This window comes from Heterodontus francisci, chromosome 5, assembly GCF_036365525.1.
Source record: "Heterodontus francisci isolate sHetFra1 chromosome 5, sHetFra1.hap1, whole genome shotgun sequence".
In the NCBI taxonomy this organism is placed as follows: Eukaryota; Metazoa; Chordata; class Chondrichthyes; order Heterodontiformes; family Heterodontidae; genus Heterodontus; species Heterodontus francisci.
The window spans coordinates 16,170,651-16,191,143 of NC_090375.1; the positions used below are offsets into that span (position 1 = coordinate 16,170,651).

The window sequence follows — 20,493 nt, forward strand, 5'->3', positions numbered from 1 at the left end:
GATTCTGGATTTTGTCAGCGGTGGGAAAGTTCCAAGGTATCATTGGTGCCCCGACACAACGGGACTGCAATTTAAATTGGTGAACAGCTTGTTGTAATACATTTACATGGAACTGATCACAATTCAATGGGAGGTTTGTAATTAAGCCGACAGCGGGTGGGGATCACATGCCTTCTGTCTTACTGTGTAGTGAACATCATCAAGAGAAAAAAGATCCAGTCTGTTCATCCTTTCCTGATGGATAATACCAGAACTGTGAGGGTATGGGCTGAAATGTATGCTCCCACCGCCGAAATTGGCGGTGGGTAAAAGCAGTGGCGGTCCACCTATGCAGGCCGCACGTCGCGGAGCTGCTGCGATAGTCAGCGCAGCAGCTCATTTAAACAGCCAGGGCGGACCGCACCCCCGATGACATGGAGGAGGTGGGCTGTCTGTCCCCGGCAATGGTATCAGCTGCCTGTGCACAGGCGCTGATACCATTTTTAAAGGACTTCAAGCTGACCGTTCCATTTAAATATTTAAAGGTACGTTGATGTAAAACAATAAATTTATCTTTCCCCTCTCCCACCCCCCCAATAATCATAGAAGTACTTACTTGCCCTCTCACCCCTCAAAACACTTACCTTGTCCAGCTGACCATCCCCCACCCCCCCCAACCCCTCCAATGTGCATAAACATTACACTATAATATACACTTTACAAATATAGACCTGTGAAGGCACAAACGAATAATGCAAGTCTGGATTGCATCTATTTTAACGCAAGGAGTCTTACCGGTAAGGCAGATGAATTGAGGGCATTGATTAACACATGGGAATATGATATTATTGCTATCACAGAGACATGGTTGAGGGAGGGGCAGGACTGGCAGCTCAATATTCCAGGGTATAGAATCTTCAGGGGTGACAGGGGAGGGGATAAAAGAGGAGGTGGCATTGTACTGTTGATCAAGGAGTCAATTACTGCAGTAAGGAGGGATGACATCTCTGAAGGTTCCTCAAATGAGGCCATATGGGTAGAACTTAAAAACAAAAAGGGGGCAATCACTTGGCTGGGAGTGTACTACAGGCCTCAAAACTGTCAGGGAGAGATAGAGGAGCAGAAAATGTAGGCAAATCTCAGAGAGGTGTAAAAATAATAGGGTAATAATAGTAGGGGATTTCAACTTCTCCAATATCAACTGGGATAGTCTTAGTGCAAAAGGCTTAAAGGGGGCGGAATTCTTAAAATGCATCCAGGAGACCTTTTTGAGCCAGTACATAGAAAGTCCTACAAGAGAAGGGGCAGTACTGGACCTAATCCTAGGGAATGAAGCCAGACAAGTGGTAGAAGTGTCTTTGGGGGAGCATTTCGGGGATAGTGACCATAACTCTGTAAGATTTAAGGTAGTTATGGAAAAGCACAAAGATGGACTGGAAAGATGGGGGAAGGGCGATTTCAATATGATAAAATAGGATCTGGCCAAAGTTGACGAGGAGCAGCTACTTATAGGAATGTTTACATCAGACCAGTGGGAGTCATTCAAAAAGGAGATAGTGAGAACTCAGGGCCAACACATTCCCGTAAAGGTGAAAGGTAGAACCAACAAGTTTAGGGAACCTTGGATGTCAAGGGATATAGAGGATTATATCAGTAAAAAAAGGAGGCTTATGGCAGATTCAGAACGCTGAAAACAGTGGAGGCATTAGAGGAGTATAGAAAGTGTAGGGGGTACTTAAAAAAGTAATTAGCAGAGTGAAGAGGGGGCATGAAAAAACAGTGGTGACCAAGAAAATGAAAATCCTAAGGCGTTTTGTAAGTATGTTAAGGGCAAGAGGATAAGCAGGAAAAGAGTAGGGCCCATTCGAGACCAAAGTGGCAATTTTTGTTGGAGCCGGAGGACACAGGTGAGGTTTTAAATGATTACTTTTCATCTGTGTTCACTATGGAGAAAGACGATGTAGGTGTAGAGATCAGGGAGGGGGATTGTGATATACTTGAACATATTAACATTGAAAGGGAGGAAGTATTAGCTGTTTTAGTGGGCTTAAAAGTGGATAAATCCACAGGCCCAGATGAGAGATATCCCAGGCTGTTATGTGAGGCAAGGGAGGAGATAGCAGGGGCTCTGACACAAATTTTTCAAATCCTCTCTGGCCACAGGAGAGGTGCCAGAGGACTGGAGGACAGCGAATGTGGTATCATTATTCAAGATGGGGAGCAGGGTAATTACAGGCTAGTGATGTCTAACATCAGTGGTAGGGAAACTATTGGGAAAAATCTTGAGGGGCAGGATTAATCTTCACTGGGAGAGGTGGGGATTAATCGAGGATAGTCAGCATGGCTTTGTCAGGGGGAGATCGTGTCGAACAAATCTGATTGAATTTTTCGAGGTGGTGACTAGATGTGTAGATGAGGGTAAAGCAGTTGATGTAATCTACATGGACTTCAGTAAGGCTTTTGATAAGGTTCCACATGGGAGATTGGTTAAGAAGGTAAAACCCATGGGATCCAGCGCAATTTGGCAAATTGGTTCCAAAATTGGCTTAGTGGCAGGAGGCAGAGGGTGATGGCCAAGGGTTGTTTTTGCGAGTGGAAGCCTGTGACCAGTGGTGTACAGCAGGAATTGGTGATGGGACCCTTGCTGTTTGTAGTGTACATTAATGATTTAGCCGTGAATATAGGGGGTATGATCAGTAAGTTCACAGATGACATGAAAATTGGTGGTGTCGTAAATAGTGAGGAGGAAAGCCTTAGATTACAGGACGATATAGATGGGCTGGTAAGATGGACGGAGCAGTGATAAATGGAATTTAATCCTGAGAAGTGTGAGGTGATGCATTTTGGGAGGACTAACAAGGGTAGGGAATATACAATGGATGGTAGGACCCTAGGAAGTACAGAGGGTCAGAGGGACCTTGGTGTACTTGTCCATAGATCACTAAAGGCAGCAGCACAGGTAGATAAGGTGGTTAGGAAGGCATATGGGATACTTGCCTTTATTAGCCGAGGCATAGAATATAAGAGCAGGGAGGTTATGATGGAGCTGTATAAAACGCTAGTTAGGCCACAGCTGGAGTACTGTGTACAGTTCTGGGCACCACACTATAGGAAGGATGTGATTGCACTGGAGAGGGTGCGGAGGAGATTCACCAGGAAGTTGCCTTGGCTGGAGCATTTCAGCTATGAAGAGAAACTGGATAGGCTAGGGTTGTTTTCCTTAGAGCAGAGAAGGATGAGGGGGGACCTGATTGAAGTATACAAAATTATGAGGGGCATAGATAGGTTAGATAGGAAGAAACCTTTTCCCTTAGCGGAGGGGTCAATAACTAGGGGGCATAGATTTAAGGTCAGGGGCAGGAGGTTTGGAGGGGATTTGAGGAAAACCTTTTTCACCCAGAGGGTGGTTGGAATCTGGAACACACTGCCTGAAGAGGTGATAGAGGCAGGAACCCTCACAACATTTAAGAAGTATTTAGATGAGCACTTGAAACGCCATAGCATACAAGGCTACGGGCCAAGTGCTGGAAAACGGGATTAGAATAGATAGGTGCTTGATGGCTGGCATGGACACGATGGGCCAAAGGGCCTGTTTCTGTGCTGTATAACTCTATGGCTCTATAATATTTTCCACCATCCCCTACACCAATAATATGACTTTGACCCCACTCCCCGCTTCCCGCACTGAGAAACTTACCTCCCCCCCACCCCCGCCCCCCCCAGCAGTGTTATGCCTTGGTTCCCCGAATGCGGTTCCGAAGACAGGGGGGTGTCGACCATTTGCACGAAGATTGCTCCTGGACAGACGGTGGGAGCACAGTGGTAATTAATTCATTTATTTTAATGAATTTAAATTGGGCTCCCGTCGCTGAGCAGCACAGGGGCCGCCACAAGGCCTCTCTTTGACCGGCAGTAGCAGGCCAGGCCTTCCCAGTGTTTATGTCCATGGCAGGCCTCTCCCAGAGGCATTTTCTGGTTCCCCTGGCATGACCTCTGACATCGGGTGTCTGTAAAATCCAGCCCTGTATCATTTTTTTGCACCCTCTTCAGTGCCTCTATACCCTTTTTATAATATGCTGACCAATGCTCCCAAGTGTTGCTTTACCAAGGTTTGATACAAGTTTAGCATAACTTCTCTACATTTCAATTCTATCTCTCTCGAACCTCTATCCTTTCAGGATCTGTTATTGTGGTGGTCATGAGCCTGGACAAGTAACCCAGAGAGCGGTGGGTTCAATTCCACCACCGTCTGGTGATTTGCGGGCTAGTGCTGGGAATAAAAGGAACATTGAAGCAGGTTTTTTCAGCAAGTACAGAGTCAGGGAAAGGGGGAGGGGGGAAAAGACCAAAAGGGAAGGTCCGTGATAGGGTGGAAGGCAGGAGACATTAAATGACGGAAGGGATCATGATGCAAAGCAAAAGGAGATAGTAATGGGCCAAGTAAGGAAACAAAGGGTAGGTTTAGAGGAGGTGTAAATGGGAATATCAAAATAGTGAGGTAGGGTGGGGAGGGGAAGCATGGGAAGTCTAGCAAAGAGGAAACAGGTGCCGTGGCCCACGAATGTGGCAGAGAAAGGGGGGTAAATGCGCAGGGGGATAGCCCACCCCTCCAGCTGTTTACCAATAAGGGATCACCAGCCCGCGCCATCTCCATTCCCAGGGGCTCGGGTGCAGCCTTCCTCCATTACCAGCCCCTGCTGTCAGAGGAGGAGACAATGTGATGTCACTGGACTAGTAATTCAGAGGCCCAGGTTAATGCCCTGTGGACACGGGTTCAAATCTCCCCACGGCAGCTGGTGGAATTTACATTCAGTTAATAAAACTTTGAAATTGAAAGCTAATCTCAGTAATGTTGCCATGAAACTATAATCGATTGTCGTAAAAACCCGCCTGGTTCACTAACGTCTTGTAAGGAAGGAAATCTGCCGTCCTTACTTGGTCTGGCCTATGTGTGACTCCTCGTCAACGTGTTTGACTCTTAACTGCCCTCTGAAATGGCCTAGCAAGCCACTCAGTTCAGGGGCAATTAGGGATGGGCAATAAATGCTGGCCTTGCCAGCGACACCCACATCCCATGAAAGAATAAAAAGAGGTTAAAATCTAAAGCCTGTAGCCGGGCAATGATATTCCATGTTCAAAAAACAAACAGGCTTGCTCATCCATACTGCTAAACAACAAAGATAAATACATAGCAATTCGAAAAACAAAGCCTGTCATGTTGAAAATATTTTGATACAGGCTTTTGGTTTATCTGTTATCTCTGATTCTATTGGGTCTATGAAAGTTGTGTAACACAGCACACTGCAATAAGTGGACATTGTATCTGTATTGAAAAATGAATTAAAATGTCAATCTTCTGCACTTTATAGGCTTACCTCATTGGCTGTGTCTGGAACTGCTACAGGTACATCAATGGCAGGCGTTCAGCAGATGTTTTAGTCTATGTCACCAATGACACTGCGGTAAGCATAAATATTAAGGCTTTCATTTCTTTTCAATTTGCATCTTTTTCCTCCCCATTTTTCTCTTCCAGAAGTTTGCCTGATCACCATTCCCTCTTAGCCCGGCAGGTGGTTAACTGAGAACTACAACTTTTTTCCTGGGTGTCACACTGCTGGGTGAAATTTGAACAAACCTCTCTATTGCATTTCTTGTTGCACGAATGTGTCATTTTGTCAGTTCATTCTTCACTTGTTAAGTGTTATCAGCCACGTTTGTAACAAGTAACGCCTGTCTTCCTGAGGGACAAACTTGTCCTTTGACTAGGGTTGGATGTGTTCCTGGAGGCTTCACGAGAAATAGGAGCAGGGGTAGGCCATTCGGCCCCTCGAGGCTGTTGAGCCATTCAATAAGATCAAGGCTGATCTGCTACCTCAACTCCACTTTCACGCCCTTTCCCCATAATACATGGACGTGAAGGACAATGTGAACAGCCCTGGTATCCTCACATGACCTGCTACCTCAAGCTGCCCTGCCCGGACACTCCTGCCATGAGTCACCTGACGTGTCCATCCTTGCAGCACACAATTGGACGATTCTTGACAGTCAGTCAAGCAGCATTTTAACCCTTTGCCCAATATTTTTAGAACTAGTAAACAAAAGTGTTCAAAGAAAATATAAAAGAAAACATTTTCATTGCCCCTTGTGATTTTTCTTTCTCCTGGAGATTTGTCTTTAATCCCTGGAAACTCCAGGACAATCCTGGAGGGTTGGCAATTCACTACCCTTGAACAATCAACGAGCTCTTGGTTCCCTTGTATTATGTGGATCATTACCATCAACTAGAGCTTTGAACTGATGAAAGCGAAAGCCATGGCCGCAGTGTTATATCCACAAATCTCCCGAACCAGCGGTCTGTAGCCTCCCATTTTCAGGCCTGCGCGAGAACCTCCACATTTTATTTGCCATATGCTTTCCAGTCAATAGTCGTTATATGATTGTGCCTCCTGGAGGCTGTCGCCTTCGGAAAAGAACAGTGTTCATTGCTTGAGGTGACAGTTTGCAGAGAGACGAGGAGGCTGTTTAACAGTTTACACCTTGCTAGACATTGTAGAATAAAATAAGCGTTCCTTGCTAGCTGATGTGAAAAACAGAGCAAATACTTTTGTATTGTGAATTTTGGCCATGTATCAGTGTAGTCAGGGAATAATCTTTCTCAGTTACTAGTAAATATGACTGACTTTTGTAGCCTGTTATCCTGCTGAAATATCTCTTTGGTGCTCCACTACAGCAACAACAATTTGCATTTACATAGTGCCCTCAATGTAGTAAAACATCCCAAGGCTTCACTGACTCACATAGGAGATATTAGGACAGGCGACCAATAGCTTGGTCAAAGAAGTAGGTTTTAGGGAACGTCCCAAAGGAGGTAAGAGAGGCAGAGAGGTTTGGGGAGGAAATTCCAGAGATTAGGGCCCAGATAGCTGAAGGCATGGCTACCAATGGTGGAGCGATTAAAGTCAGGGATGTGCAAGAGGCCAGAATTAGAGCAGGGCAGAGATCGCGGAGGGTTTTAGGGCTGGAGGAGGTTACAGAGATAGGGAGGGGGCAGCACCAGGGAGGAGCTTGAACACAAGGATGAGAATTTTTAAAGCAGCAAATTACTGGATACATTTATACAATACTCTTTTGTCAAACTATTCAGGTAAACATAGCTGTCACATTTTTAGATAACCATTTGGACTAATCAATAGTCACACCCACATATTTATTATATATATAGTGTTTTCAGATAATTGATAATAATCCTTGTTGCTTACTGTGCCAATTTATTTCCATCCATCCTTTCAAATATGGTGGGATGTAGCTCCTGTGTTCACCTTTGCCAATTTTCTGTTCTGTTTACCGGACTCTCTCTTTGACATTGGCTTTCCCTTTCCGAACCATGACCCACGCAAGGTCCACAGTAAACTGAAGAATCATATGAGCAAAGCAGTCTTTTCAGATTTCCCTGCTCCATTTGCGAGTGTCTATGTTGATGCATTCTGCAGCTGGATTGACAAACTATTTATATTTATATGCTTCCCAGTGAGTATAAATATATATATATTCCTGTGAATGTACTTTAAAAAAAGGGAGGAGAAATTAACTCCTATTAAAAGGGACTAATAAGCTCCCCTCTATATCTCTATAACCTCCTCCAGCCCCACAAGCCTCCAAGATCTCTGCGCTCCTCCAATTCTGGCCTCTTAAGCATCCCCGATTTGAATTGCTGCCTTGGCCCTAAGCTCTGGAATTCCCTCCCTAAACCTCACCGCCTCTCTACCTCTCTCTCCTCCTTTAAGACGCTCCTTAAAGTCTGCCTCTTGACCAAGCTTTCGGCCATCTGACCTAATATTGTGGCTGGGTGTCTAATTTTGCTTTGTACTGCCCCTGTGAAGTGCCTTGGGATATTTGATTGCGTTAAAGATGCTTTCAAAATCTAAGTTGTTATTGTTGTAATCTACAATATGCAGTAAATTAATCCTGCACAGTTACTTGAAAAGCTCTTCTTTACCCGTAAGTTAAATTGCATAAAAATGTGGAACATCAGACACTGAAGACCAAGTGACCAGGTGTATATTATTGTGAGGGAACCTCTTTGTTTTAGGCAGCCTGACAGTATTTAGTTGTGAGCTGTGGGTGGTGCTCTCAGTCACAAGGTTGTAGGTTCAAGTTCCACTCTAGGACAAGTGCACAAAATCTAGGCTGACACTCCAGTGCAGTGCTGAGGGAGTGCTGCACTGTTGGAGGTGCCGTTTTTCTGATGAGATGTTAAGCTGAGGACCCATTGCTCTATCAGCTGTGTTAAAAAGATTCTGTCACATTGTATTAAAGAAGAGCAGAGGAGTTCTCCCCGGTGTCTTGGGCCAATATTCATTACTCAGTCAGCATCACTGATAAACAGATTATCTGGTCATTATTGCATTGCTGTTTGTGGGAGCTTGCTGTGCGGAAATTGGCTGGGATGTTTCCAATATTATGACAGTGACTACACTTCAAAAGTACTTCATTGGCTGTGAAACTCTCATGAAAAGAACAATATAAGTGCATGTCCTTCTTCCCTTGTGCTCATGGGAGGTTCAAGCTATAATATAGAATATAGAATAATATAATAATAAATATAATAAATCTGGAATTAAAAGCTAGTCTAATGGTGACCAGGAAACCATAGTTGATTGTTGCAAAAACACATCTGGTTCACTAACACAACAACAACAAGAAATGCTGGATTCACTCAGCAGGTCTGGCAGCATCTGTGGAAAGAGAAGCAGAGTTAACGTTTCGGATCAGTGACCCTTCTTCGGAACTCTGGTTCACTAATGTCCTTTATGGAAGGAAATCTGCTGTCCTTACCTGGTCTGGCCTACATGTGACACCAGACCCACAGCAAAGTGGTTGACTCTTAAAATACCCTCTGAAAAGGCCTAGAAAGCCACTCAGTTCAAGGGCAATCAGGGATGGGCAATAAATGCTGGCCTTTATTAGTAGCATTCCTAATATCGAAAATTTGCTCCTGCTGGGGTACTTTACAACCTCTGCATCACCAACTCGATCTTTCATACTAAACACTGTCATCAGGTTTGATGGAGGTACCCAAGATCACTCCGTTGGCACCAGCTGGACCTCAACGTCACAAGGCGAGCCTCCTTAAACAGTGTCCAAATCACACACAGCTTCCACAGTGCGGACTGCGACACCGACCACTCCCTGGTGTGCAGCAAAGTTAGACTCAAACCAAAGAAGCTACATCACTCCAAGCAGAAGGGCCGCCCGCACATCAACACTAACAGAATTTCTTATCCACAGCTGTTATATAAATTTCTAAATTCACTTGAAAAAGCCCTTCAAAACACTCCTGCAGGGGATGCAGAGACGAAGTGGGCCCACATCAGAGATGCCATCTATGACTCAGCAATGACCACCTTTGGCAAACGTGAGAAGCAGAATGCAGACTGGTTTCAATCTCACTTTGAAGAGCTGGAACCTGTCATAGCCGCTAAGCGCATTGCACTGTTGAACTACAAGAAAGCCCCCAGTGAGTTCACATCCGTAGCCACTTAAAGTAGCCAGAAGTGCTACACAAAGAACAGCCAGGCGCTGTACAAATGACTACTGGCATCACCTATGCAGTCGTATTCAGCTGGCCTCCGACACCGGAAATATCAGAGGAATGGATGATGGCATCAAGAGAGCTCTTGGGCCAACCATCAAGAAGATCGCCCCCCTCAAATCTAAATCAGGGGACACGATCACAGACCAACACAAACAAATGGACCGTTGGGTGGAGCACTACCTAGAACTGTACTCCATGGAGAATGTTGTCACTGAGACCGCCCTCAATGCACCCCTGTCATGGATGAGCTGGACAAGCAGCCAACAAAATCGGAACTCAGTGATGCCATTGATTCTCTAGCCAGTGGAAAAGCCCCTGGAAAGGACGGCATTGCCCCTGAAATAATCAAGAGTGCCAAGCCTGCTATACTCTCAGCACTACATGAACTGCTTTTCCTGTGCTGGGATGAGGGAGCAGTACCTCAGGACATGCGCGAAGCCAATATCATCACTCTCTATAAGAACAAGGGTGACTGCAGTGACTGCAGCAACTACCATGGAATCTCTCTGCTCAGCATAGTGGGGAAAGTCTTCACTCGAGTTGTTTTAAACAAACTCCAGAAGCTGGCTGAGCGTGTCTACCCTGAGGCACAGTGCGGCTTTCGAGCAGAGAGATCCACCATTGATATGCTGTTCTCCCTTCGCCAGCTACAGGAGAAATGCCGCGAACAACAGATGCCCCTCTACGTTGCTTTCATTGATCTCACCAAAGCCTTTGACCTCATCAGCATTCGTGGTCTCTTCAGACTACTAGCAAAGATCAGACGTCCACCAAAGCTACTAAGTATCATCACCTCATTCCATGACAATATGAAAGGCACAATTCAGCATAGCGGTGCCTCATCAGACCCCTTTCCTATCCTGAGTGGCGTGAAACAGGGCTGTGTTCTCGCACCTACACTGTTTGGGATCTACTTCTCCCTGCTGCTCTCACATGCGTTCAAATCTTCAGAAGAAGGAATTTTCCTCCACACAAGATCAGGGGGCAGGTTGTTCAGCCTTGCCTGTCTTAGAGTGAAAACCAAAGTACGGAAAGTCCTCATCAGGGAACTACTCTTTGCTGACGATGCTGCATTAACATCCCACACAGAAGAGTGTCTGCAGAGACTCAGCGACAGGTTTGCGGCTGCCTGCAATGAATTTGGCATAACCATCAGCCTCAAGACAACGAACATCATGGGACAGGACGTCAGAAATGCTCCATCCATCAATATCAGCGACCACGCTCTGGAAATGGTTCAAGAGTTCACCTACCTAGGCTCAACTATCACCAGTAACCTGTCTCTCGATGCAGAAATCAACAAGCGCATGGGAAAGGCTTCCGCTGCTGTGTCCAGACTGGCCAAGAGGGTGTGGGAAAATGGTGCACTGACTCGGAACACAAAAGTCCGAGTGTATCAAGCCTGTGTCCTCAGTACCTTGCTCTACGGCAGCGAGGCCTGGACAACATGTGTCAGCCAAGAGCAATATCACAACTCATTCCATCTTCGCTGCCTCTGGAGAATCCTTGGCATCAGGTGGCAGGACCGTATCTCCAACACAGAAGTCCTCGAGGCAGCCAACATCCCCAGCATATACACCCTACTGAGCCAGCGGCGCTTGAGATGGCTTGGCCATGTGAGCCGCATGGAAGATGGCAGGATCTCCAAGTCACATTGTACAGCAAGTTCGTCACGGGTATCAGACCCACCGGCCGTCCTTGTCTCCGCTTTAAAGATGTCTGCAAACGCAACATGAAGTCCTGTCACATTGACCACAAGTCGTGGGAGTCAGTTGCCAGCGATCGCCAGAGCTGGCGCACAGCCAGAAAGGCGGGGCTAAAGTGTGGCGAGTCGAAGAGACTTAGCAGTTGGCAGGAAAAAAGACAGAAGCGCAAGGGGAGAGCCAACGGTGTAACAGCCCCGACAATCAATTTTATCTGCAGCGCCTGTGGAAGAGTCTGTCACTCTAGAATTGGTCTTTATAGCCACTCCAGGTGCTGCTTCACAAACCACTGACCACCTCCAAGCGCTTACCCATTGTCTCTCGAGATAAGAAGGCCAAAGAGAAGAAGCCAGCGACACCCACATCCCACAACCAAATTTTAAAAAGCTATAATATCAGAAAGGAAAAACTTGTCCAAAATTGGATTTGCATTTAAGGATACGTTTGACTTCAAGAATAATATGATATATGATAAATTACTGCAGAATAATGTGCACAGTATATAGTGTATGCATTGTCCTATAGTCATTCGATTCTCTATTTGCAAGCTTTATACACTCAAAAAAAAATTCAGCAGCAACTGAGGAAATTAATACACTCTTTGTAAACTACAAGGAATTTAAAGGAGAAAGCAACCTTGAGCTTAATATGGTGGGTGTAAAGAACTTTCCGGAGGCAGTGGACAAAGAACAAAGAACAAAGAACAGTACAGCACAGGAACAGGCCATTCGGCCCCCCAAGCCTGCGCCGATCTTGATGCCTGCCTAAACTAAAACCTTCTGCACTGCCGGGGACCGTATCCCTCTATTCCCATCCTATTCATGTATTTGTCAAGATGCTTCTTAAACGTCGACCTGCAAGAGAATGCACTGGAGGGGGAGAGGATATAAATACAGAGCGAGACTCGGACTGCACAGTTACCTGGCAGAGGGTGGAGGGACACTGCGACATCTGCAGCTTCAACAGAACACCAGGTTTGGAAAAAAAAAAATCAAACCGTGACATCACAGGAAAGCTGTAAGTTGATTGGCTGATGAGTATTGCTGCTTAGGGACTGAGGCTAAACAACCAGGAGTTTAAAAAACATTAAAAGCATTAATTATTAATAACAAGCATCAAGTGAGTAGTTGCTGAGTTTTATCTTGTATTTTTTACATAAGGTGTATTACGTATTAGTAGGGTTTATGAGTATTAGTAAGGTTTATTAAGAGTAGTAAGGTTTATTATTATTGGCAAAGCTTATTAGCATTGGGAAAGTTTATTACCAGCATTAAGATTTATTAGCAGTAACAAGGTTATTAGTTAATAAATAAAGTAATGGGGGGAAGCTCCAACCTCAAGAGTACACATCCTGTGCAATATGGGAACTCCAGGACTCTTCTCGTCTTCTGGATAACCATATTTGCAGGAAGTGTCGTCAGTTGCAGCAGTTTGAGCTCCAAGTTTCGGAACTTGAGCAGTAGCTGGCGACATTGCAGTGCACCCATGAGGGTGAGAGCTTCATGGATGGTTTGTAGATGTGGGCACCCCGCAGCTTAAGGGTAGACAGGGAAACAGGGAATGGGTGACCACCAGACAGTCAAAAAGAACTAAACAGATCATGCAGGAGTCCCCTGAGTGCATCCCACTCTCCAATCAGTATTCAGTTCTGAATACTGATAAAGGTGATGGTTCATCTGGGCAGTGCAGCCAGAGTCAAGTCCATGGCACCACAGGTGGCTCAGCAGTACAGGGGGGTACAAGGAAGACTGGTAGAGCAATAGTGATAGGGTATTCTATAGTTAGGGGAGCAGACAGGTGATGTTGCGGCCACAGGCGTGAATCCAGGAAGGTATGTTGCCTCCCTGATGCCAGGGTCATGGATGTTGCTTGAGCTTCTGCAGAACATTCTGGAAGAGGAGGGTGAACAGCCAGAGGTCCAAATTGGTACCAACAACATGGGTAGAAAAAAGGATGAGGTCCTTTTTGTTTTTAGTCATTAATGGGATGTGGGTTTCGCTGACCAGACCAGGGTTTATTGCCCATCCCTAATTGCCCTTGAGAAGGTGGTGGTGAGCTGCCTTCTTGAACCGCTGCAGTCCATGTGGGGTAGGTATACCCACAGTGCTGTTAAGAAGGGAGTTCCAGGATTTTGACCCAGCGACAGTGAAGGAATGGCGATGTAGTTCCAAGTCAAGATGGTGTGTGACTTGGAGGGGAACTTGCAGGTGGTGGTGTTCCCATGTATTTGCTGCCCTTGTCCTTCTAGTTCGTAGAGGCCGCGGGTTTGGAAGGTGCTGTCTAAGGAGCCTTGGTGCATTGCTGCAGTGCATCTTGTAGATGGTACACACTGCTGCCACTGTGCGTCGGTGGTGGAAGGAGTGAATGTTTGTGGATGGGGTGCCAATCAAGCAGGCTGCTTTGTCCTGGATGGTGTCGAGCTTCTTGAGTACTGTTGGAGCTGCACCCATCCAGGCAAATAGAGAGTATTCCATCACACTCCTGACTTGTGCCTTGTAGATGTTGGACAGGCTTTGGGGAGTCAGGAAATGAGTTACTCGCTGCAGGATTCCTAGCCTCTGATCTGCTCTTGTAGCCATGGTATTTATATGGCTACTCCAATTCAGTTTCTGGTCAACGGTAGCCTCTAGGATGTTGATAGCGGGAGATTCAGCAATGGTAATGCCATTGAATGTCAGGGGGAGATGGTTAGATTCTCTCTTGTTGGAGATGGTCATTGCCTGGCACTTGTGTGGCGCGAATGTTACTTGCCACTTATCAGCCCAAGCCTGGATATTGTCCAGGTCTTGCTGCATTTCAACACGGACTGCTTCAGTATCTGAGGAGTCATGAATGGTGCTGAACATTGTGCAATCATCAGCGAACATCCCCACTTCTGACTTTATGATTGAAGGAAGGTCATTGATAAAGCAGCTGAAGATGGTTGGGCCAAGGACACTACCCTGAGGAACTCCTGCAGTGATGTCCTGGAGCTCAGATAATTGACCTCCAACAACCACAACCATGGGTTTTCCCCATGATTCCCATTGACCTCAGTTTTGTGAGGCTCCTTGATGCCATACTCAGTCAAATGCTGCCTTGATGTCAAGGGCAGTCACTCTCATCTCACCTCTTGAGTTCAGCTCTTTTGTCCATGTTTGAACCAAGGCTGTAATGAGGTCAGGAGCTGAGTGACCATGGCAAAACCCAAACTGAGCATCACTGAGCAGGTTATTGCTAAGCAAGTGCTGCTTGATGGCACTGTTGATGACACCTTCCATCACTTTACAGATGATTGAGAGTAGGCTGATGGGGCAGTAATTGGCCGGGTTAGACGTCCTGGTTTTTGTGTACAGGATATACCTGGGCAGTTTTCTGCATTGCAGGGTAGATGCCAGTGTACTGGAACAGCTTGGCTAGGGATGTGGCAGGTTCTGGAGCACAGGTCTTCAGTGCTATTGCTGGAATATTGTCAGGGCCCATAGCCTTTGCAGTATCCAGTGCCTTCAGTCGTTTCTTGATATCATTCAGAGTGAATCAAATTGGCTGAAGTCTGGCATCTGTGATGCTGGGGACTTCAGGAGGAGGCCGAGATGGATCATCAACCCGGCACCTCTGGCTGAAGATTGTTGCAAATGCTTCAGCCCTATCTTTCGCTCTGATGTGCTGGGCTCCCCCATCATTGAGGATGGGGATATTTGTGGAGCCACCTCGTCCTGTTAGTTGTTTAATTGTCCACCACCATTCACGGCTGGATGTGGCATGACTGCAGAGCTTAGATGTAATCTGTTGGTTATGGGATTGCTTCGCTTTGCCTATCGAAAGCTGCTTATGCAGTTTGGCATACAGTTAGTCCTGTGTTGTAGCTTCACCAGGTTGACACCTCATTTTGAGGTATGCCTGGTGCTGCTCCTGGCATGCCCTCCTGCACTCTTCATTGAACCAGGGTTGGTCTCCTGGCTTGATGGTAATGGTAGAGTAGGGGATATACCAGGCCATGAGTTTACAGATTGTGGTTGAGTACAATTCTGCTGCTGCTGATGGCCTACAGCGCCTCATGGATGCCCAGTTTTGCATTGCTAGATCTGTTCAAAATCTATCCCATTTAGCACGGTGGTAGTGCCACACAACACGATGGAGGGTATCCTCAATGTGAAGGCGGGACTTCATCTCCACAAGGACTGTGCGGTGGTCACTCCTACCAATGCAGGCAGAGTTAAGAAGTTAGGAAAGACATTAAAAAGCAAGACCTTAAAGGTAGTAATCTCTGGATTACTCCCAGTGCCACACGCTAGTGACCACAGAAATAAGAGGTTAGAGAAGATGAATGTGTAGCTGGTGAGATGGTACAGGACGGAGGGCTTTAGATTCCTGGGGCATTGCTACCGGTTCTGGGGGAGGGGGGGACCTGTACAAGCCGGACAGGTTGCACCTCAACAGAGCTGGGACAAATATCTGCTCGTGCTTTTGGGCAGGATTTAAACTAGTTTGGCTGGGGGATGGCAACCTGAGGAGGAATTCAGATGGGACAAAATCAGAAATGGAAATGGAAGACAGAAAATTAATGGATGAGTCCGGGAGGCAGAGGAAACAAATATTAGAAAATAAAAACAAGAGTTTGGCAGTGCTCAAGGGTATCTACTCCAATGCAAGGGGTTTAAAGCAGATGAGCTGAGGGTACAATTAGAAACTTGGCAGTATGATGTCACAGCTATTACAGAAAAATGGCTTCAGGAGGGACAGGAATGGCAACTCAAAGTTCCTGGTTACAGGGTTTTCAGACAAGATAGAGAGGGGATAAAAAAGGAGGGGGGTGGCAACAAGAAACAATTTCAGCTGTGCAGAGGGATGATATGTTAGAAGGATCATCAAATGAGGCCATATGGATTGAGCCAAGGAACAAAAAAGATGTTGTCACACTGCTGGGAGTGTATTATATACCCCCAAACAGTCAGAGGGAGATAGAAGAGCAGATATGTTGGCAAATCTCTGAGAAGTGCAAAAAAGGGCAGTAATAGTAGGGGATTGTAACTACCCCAATATTAACTGGCATAGTTTTAGTGTGAAAAGAATGGAGGGAGCAGAATTCTTGAACTGCATTCAGGAGAACCTTTTTGGCCAGAATGTAGCAAGTCCAACAAGAGAGGGCATGGTTCTGGGCACTTTTAGGAAATGAAGCTGGGCAGGTAGAAGGAGTGGCAGTGGGGGAACATTTTGGTGGTAGTGATCATAATTCAGTTAGTTTTAATTTAATTATGGAAAAAGACAAAGATAGAACAGGAGTTAAAGTTCTAAATTGGGGTAAGGCGAATTTTACTGAGCTGAGGAGTGATTTAGAAAAAGTGGACTGGAAACAGCGACTTGAAGGTAAATCAGTGTCAGAGCAGTGGGAGGCATTCAAAGGGGAGATTCAAGGAGTTCAGAGTAAATATGTTCCCACAAAGAAAAAGGGTGTGCGGCCAAATCTAGAGCTCCATGGATGTCAAGGAGCCTAGGGTACAGGGTAAGATAAGGCAGAAAAGAAAAGCTTATGTCGGACTCCAAGAACTCAATACTACAGAAAGCCGAGAGGAGTATTGGAAGTGGAGGGGTGAAATCAAAAAGGAAATTTGGAAAGCAAAGAGAGGGCATGAAAGAATATTGGCAAGCAAAATCAAGATGAACCCAAAGATGTTTTATCAATACAATAAGAATAAAAGGATAACTAAGGAGAGAGTAGGGCCCATAAAAGACCAAAAAGGTAACCTCTGTGTAAGGGTGGAAGATGTTGGTATTGTTCTTAATGAATACTTTGCATCTGTCTTCACAAAAGAGGGGACAATGCAAGCATTGCAGTTAAGGAGAAGGAGTGTGAAATATTGGATGTGATAAACATAGGGAGAGAAGAAGTATTAAGGGGATTAGCATCCTTGAAAGTGGATAAATTACCAGAGCCAAATGAAATGTCCCCCAGGCTGTTAAAAGAAGCCAGGGAGGGAATTTTGGATGCTGTGACCATCATTTTCCAATCTTTAGTGAATGCAGGTGTGGTGCTGGAGGATTGGAGGTTTGCTAACATTGTACCTTTGTTTAAAAAGTAAGCGAGGGATAGACCAAATAATTCCAGGCCAGTCAATCTAACCTTGGTAGTGGGCAAGTTATTAGAATCAATTCTGAGAGACAGGATAAACTGTCACTTAGAAAGGTATGGATTAATCAAGGATAGTCAGCATGGATTTGTTAAGGGAAGGTCTTGTGTGACTAAATTGATTAAATTTTTTGAGGAGGTAATAAGGAGGATTGATGAGGATAGTGCAGTCGATGTTGGATTTTAGCAAGGCTTTTGACAAGGTCCCACATGGCATCTGGTTAAAAAAAAAAGCCCACGGGATGCAGGGAAATGTAGCAAGCTGGATACAAAATTGGCTCAGTGGCAGAAAACAAAGGGATTAGGCTGGGGGGGGGTTCGTTTCTCAGCTGCCACAGACACGATAGGCAGAGTGGCCTCCTCCTGTGCCACGTTAGAATTAGAATTAGAACATTACAGCGCAGTACAGGCCCTTCGGCCCTCGATGTTGCGCCGACCTGTGAAACCATCTGACCTACACTATTCCACTTTCATCCATATGTCTATCCAATGACCACTTAAATGCCCTTAAAGTTGGCGAGTCTACTACTGTTGCAGGCAGGGCGTTCCACGCCCCTACTACTCTCTGAGTAAAGAAACTACCTCTGACATCTGTCCTATATCTATCACCCCTCAACTTAAAGCTATGTCCCCTCGTGTTTGCCATCACCATCCGAGGATGGTGTCACACCAGAGTGTCAACTGAGATTTTTGTGCTCAAATCTCCTGAGTGGAACCCAAACTCACAACGTTCTGACTCAGAAACGAGAGTTCTACCCCCTGAGCCACAGCTGACACAGTTGCTATAATCTGTTTGAAAGTGTAAGAGTACCTTTGACTTGTAGCGATGATGGGAACACTAACCTTACCACACTCCAGTAGCTTTCAAAGATTCATTTATGATTATGAAAACATACCATCAGAGCAGGAATTGTCTGCGCAGTTCCAGGCCAGTTACCTTGACTGCTGAATTGCTAATAGAGTTAAGAAGCTTTTGAAAGCCTATCTTTGTGAGGTTATTTCTGATTTGCAGATAGACAGACATCTCTGTGCTCCTCCGATTGTGGCCTCTTGCTCATCCCCGATTTCCATTACTTTACCTTTGGGCTCTGAGCACAGGAGTTCTCTCCCTAAATCTCTTCACCTCTCTATCTCTCCTCTTTTAAGACACTCCTTAAAATCTACTTCTTTGACCAAGCCTTTGGTGACCTGTCACAATATCTCCTTATTTGGTTCAGTGTCAAACCTTGTTTGATAACTTAAGAAAATAATTAGGAGTGGGATTAGGCCATTCGGCCCCTCGAGCCTGCTCCACCATTCAATAAGATCATGGCTGACCTTCTATCTCAACTCCACTTTCCCGCCCGACCCCTTGATTCTCTTTGTTCCTGGGAGGCACCTTGGGATATTTTACTACATTAAAGGTGCTACATAAATCAAATAGTACAGTGCATTCATGTACCAATGTGTTATGGTATGGAGTTTTACAATCTAGGTTTGCAGGATGGCACAGGAAGGGGTGAAGCAGAGGCTTGTGCATCACCATAAGGAGAAAGGCAGGTGAATCACCTTTCATGTGTCTTCTAATGGCTGATGCGAAAAAACCTGACGGATGGTTGACCTTCACTTGGCTAAGCCATGTTGAATAAAGAGGGAGAAGAAAGCAGTAAAAAAAAACATTGATTGACAAATTAAGGAGACCATTTTGCTTTTAAATGAAGAAAACTGGTAAAATGAAAAGAACAATAAATCTAGCCCAGGGTCTTTTTTTAAGTTCTCCCCCAGGTGTGGGCCATCTGTGGCGGAGGGGCCTGTAGATGCCTCTGGGACACTGGGAGGGCCCGGCCCAATATTGCCGGCGGCAGCGAGGCCTCGTGGTGCACCCTCCCCACCACCCCCCCCCCGCCCTGGCTGCTCGGTGACAGGACCCCCATTTGCATATTAAATAAATTAAAATTAATGAATTAATGGGGAGGTGGTGGTGTAGTGGTAATGTCACTAGAGTAGTAGCTCAGAGCAGAGGCCCAGGCTAATGCTCTGGGGACATGGGTTCGAATCCCACCACAGCAGATGGTGAAATTTGAATTTAATTAATAAATCTGGAATTAAAAGGCTAGTCTAATGGTGACCATGAAACTATTGTTGATTGTTGTAAAATCCCTTCTGGTTCATTAATGTCCTTTGGGGAAGGAAATCAGCCATCCTTACCTGGTCTGGCCTACATGTGACTCCAGATCCACAGCAATGTGGTTGACTCGTAAATGCCCTCCGCAATGGCCGAGCAAGCCACTCAGTTCAAGGGCAATTAGGGATGGGCAAAACATGCTGGCCTGGCCAGCGATGCCCACATTCCATTAACACATTAAAAAAAAACATACCCTGCCCCCTGAATTCCCACTCTGATCTTCGGCCCGGTGGCCAGCACTCACGTTCCTTCACATCCCCATCCAAGATCCAGGGAAACGAGGTGCCACACTAGTGTGAAGGTGGGAGAAGGTGCATTTCTCAGTGCCGGGGGTGGGGGGAAATGGGGTCAAAATAACATCATTGGTGTAGGGTACGGTGGGAAGGGTTGGAGGTTAAAGTTTAAGCAGTTTGGGTGGGGGAAAGGTCAGATTGTAAAGGTAAGTGTTTTGGGAAAATTAATAATTTTATGGTTATTGGAGGGTGGTAGAGGGGCAAAATAAATGCATTTCATTTTCTATTCACTTTATCTTTAAATATTTCAATCTGCCATTAGGGCTGACAGCCCTTTGAAAATGGCAGCCGACACCATTGTCGGGGACAGACGGACATCGCAGGCGGGCACAGAAGATTCAGCCCCCTGTATTTTCAGAATGTAACCTGTGTCCAGATCACCTCCAAATGTTCCCATATCCAGCTGCTAGGTAGCATCCAGACTTACTCTCCCATTTCAATTTTAATTGTCTTCCCTCCATTTCCCAATGGGAGGTGCTGTAAGCACTCAGTGCAGCTCAGATAACGAAATGAGCAGGAATCAGAGCTGAAGCAATCCTTCTCTCAACGCATCTAACACCCCGTCACCCCACCTGCCATTGTCATTATTTGTCGCTTTAATAACTTGCTCAGAAACCAACATGTAAAAGTTTCGTAAGATCTTACAAAAAAAA

At 45.7% G+C, this 20,493-nt stretch overlaps 1 protein-coding gene across 1 annotated transcript in view; it reads left to right on the forward strand.

The window, feature by feature from the left end:
- The window catches only part of laptm4b (lysosomal protein transmembrane 4 beta), an 87,718-nt gene that overhangs the window by 60,508 nt on the left and 6,717 nt on the right, over window positions 1–20,493 (forward strand). The window contains exon 6 of the mRNA XM_068030773.1: window positions 5,349–5,441. Within this exon, the coding sequence (XP_067886874.1) occupies window positions 5,349–5,441 (93 nt within the window). The remainder of the gene's footprint in view (window positions 1–5,348; window positions 5,442–20,493) is intronic.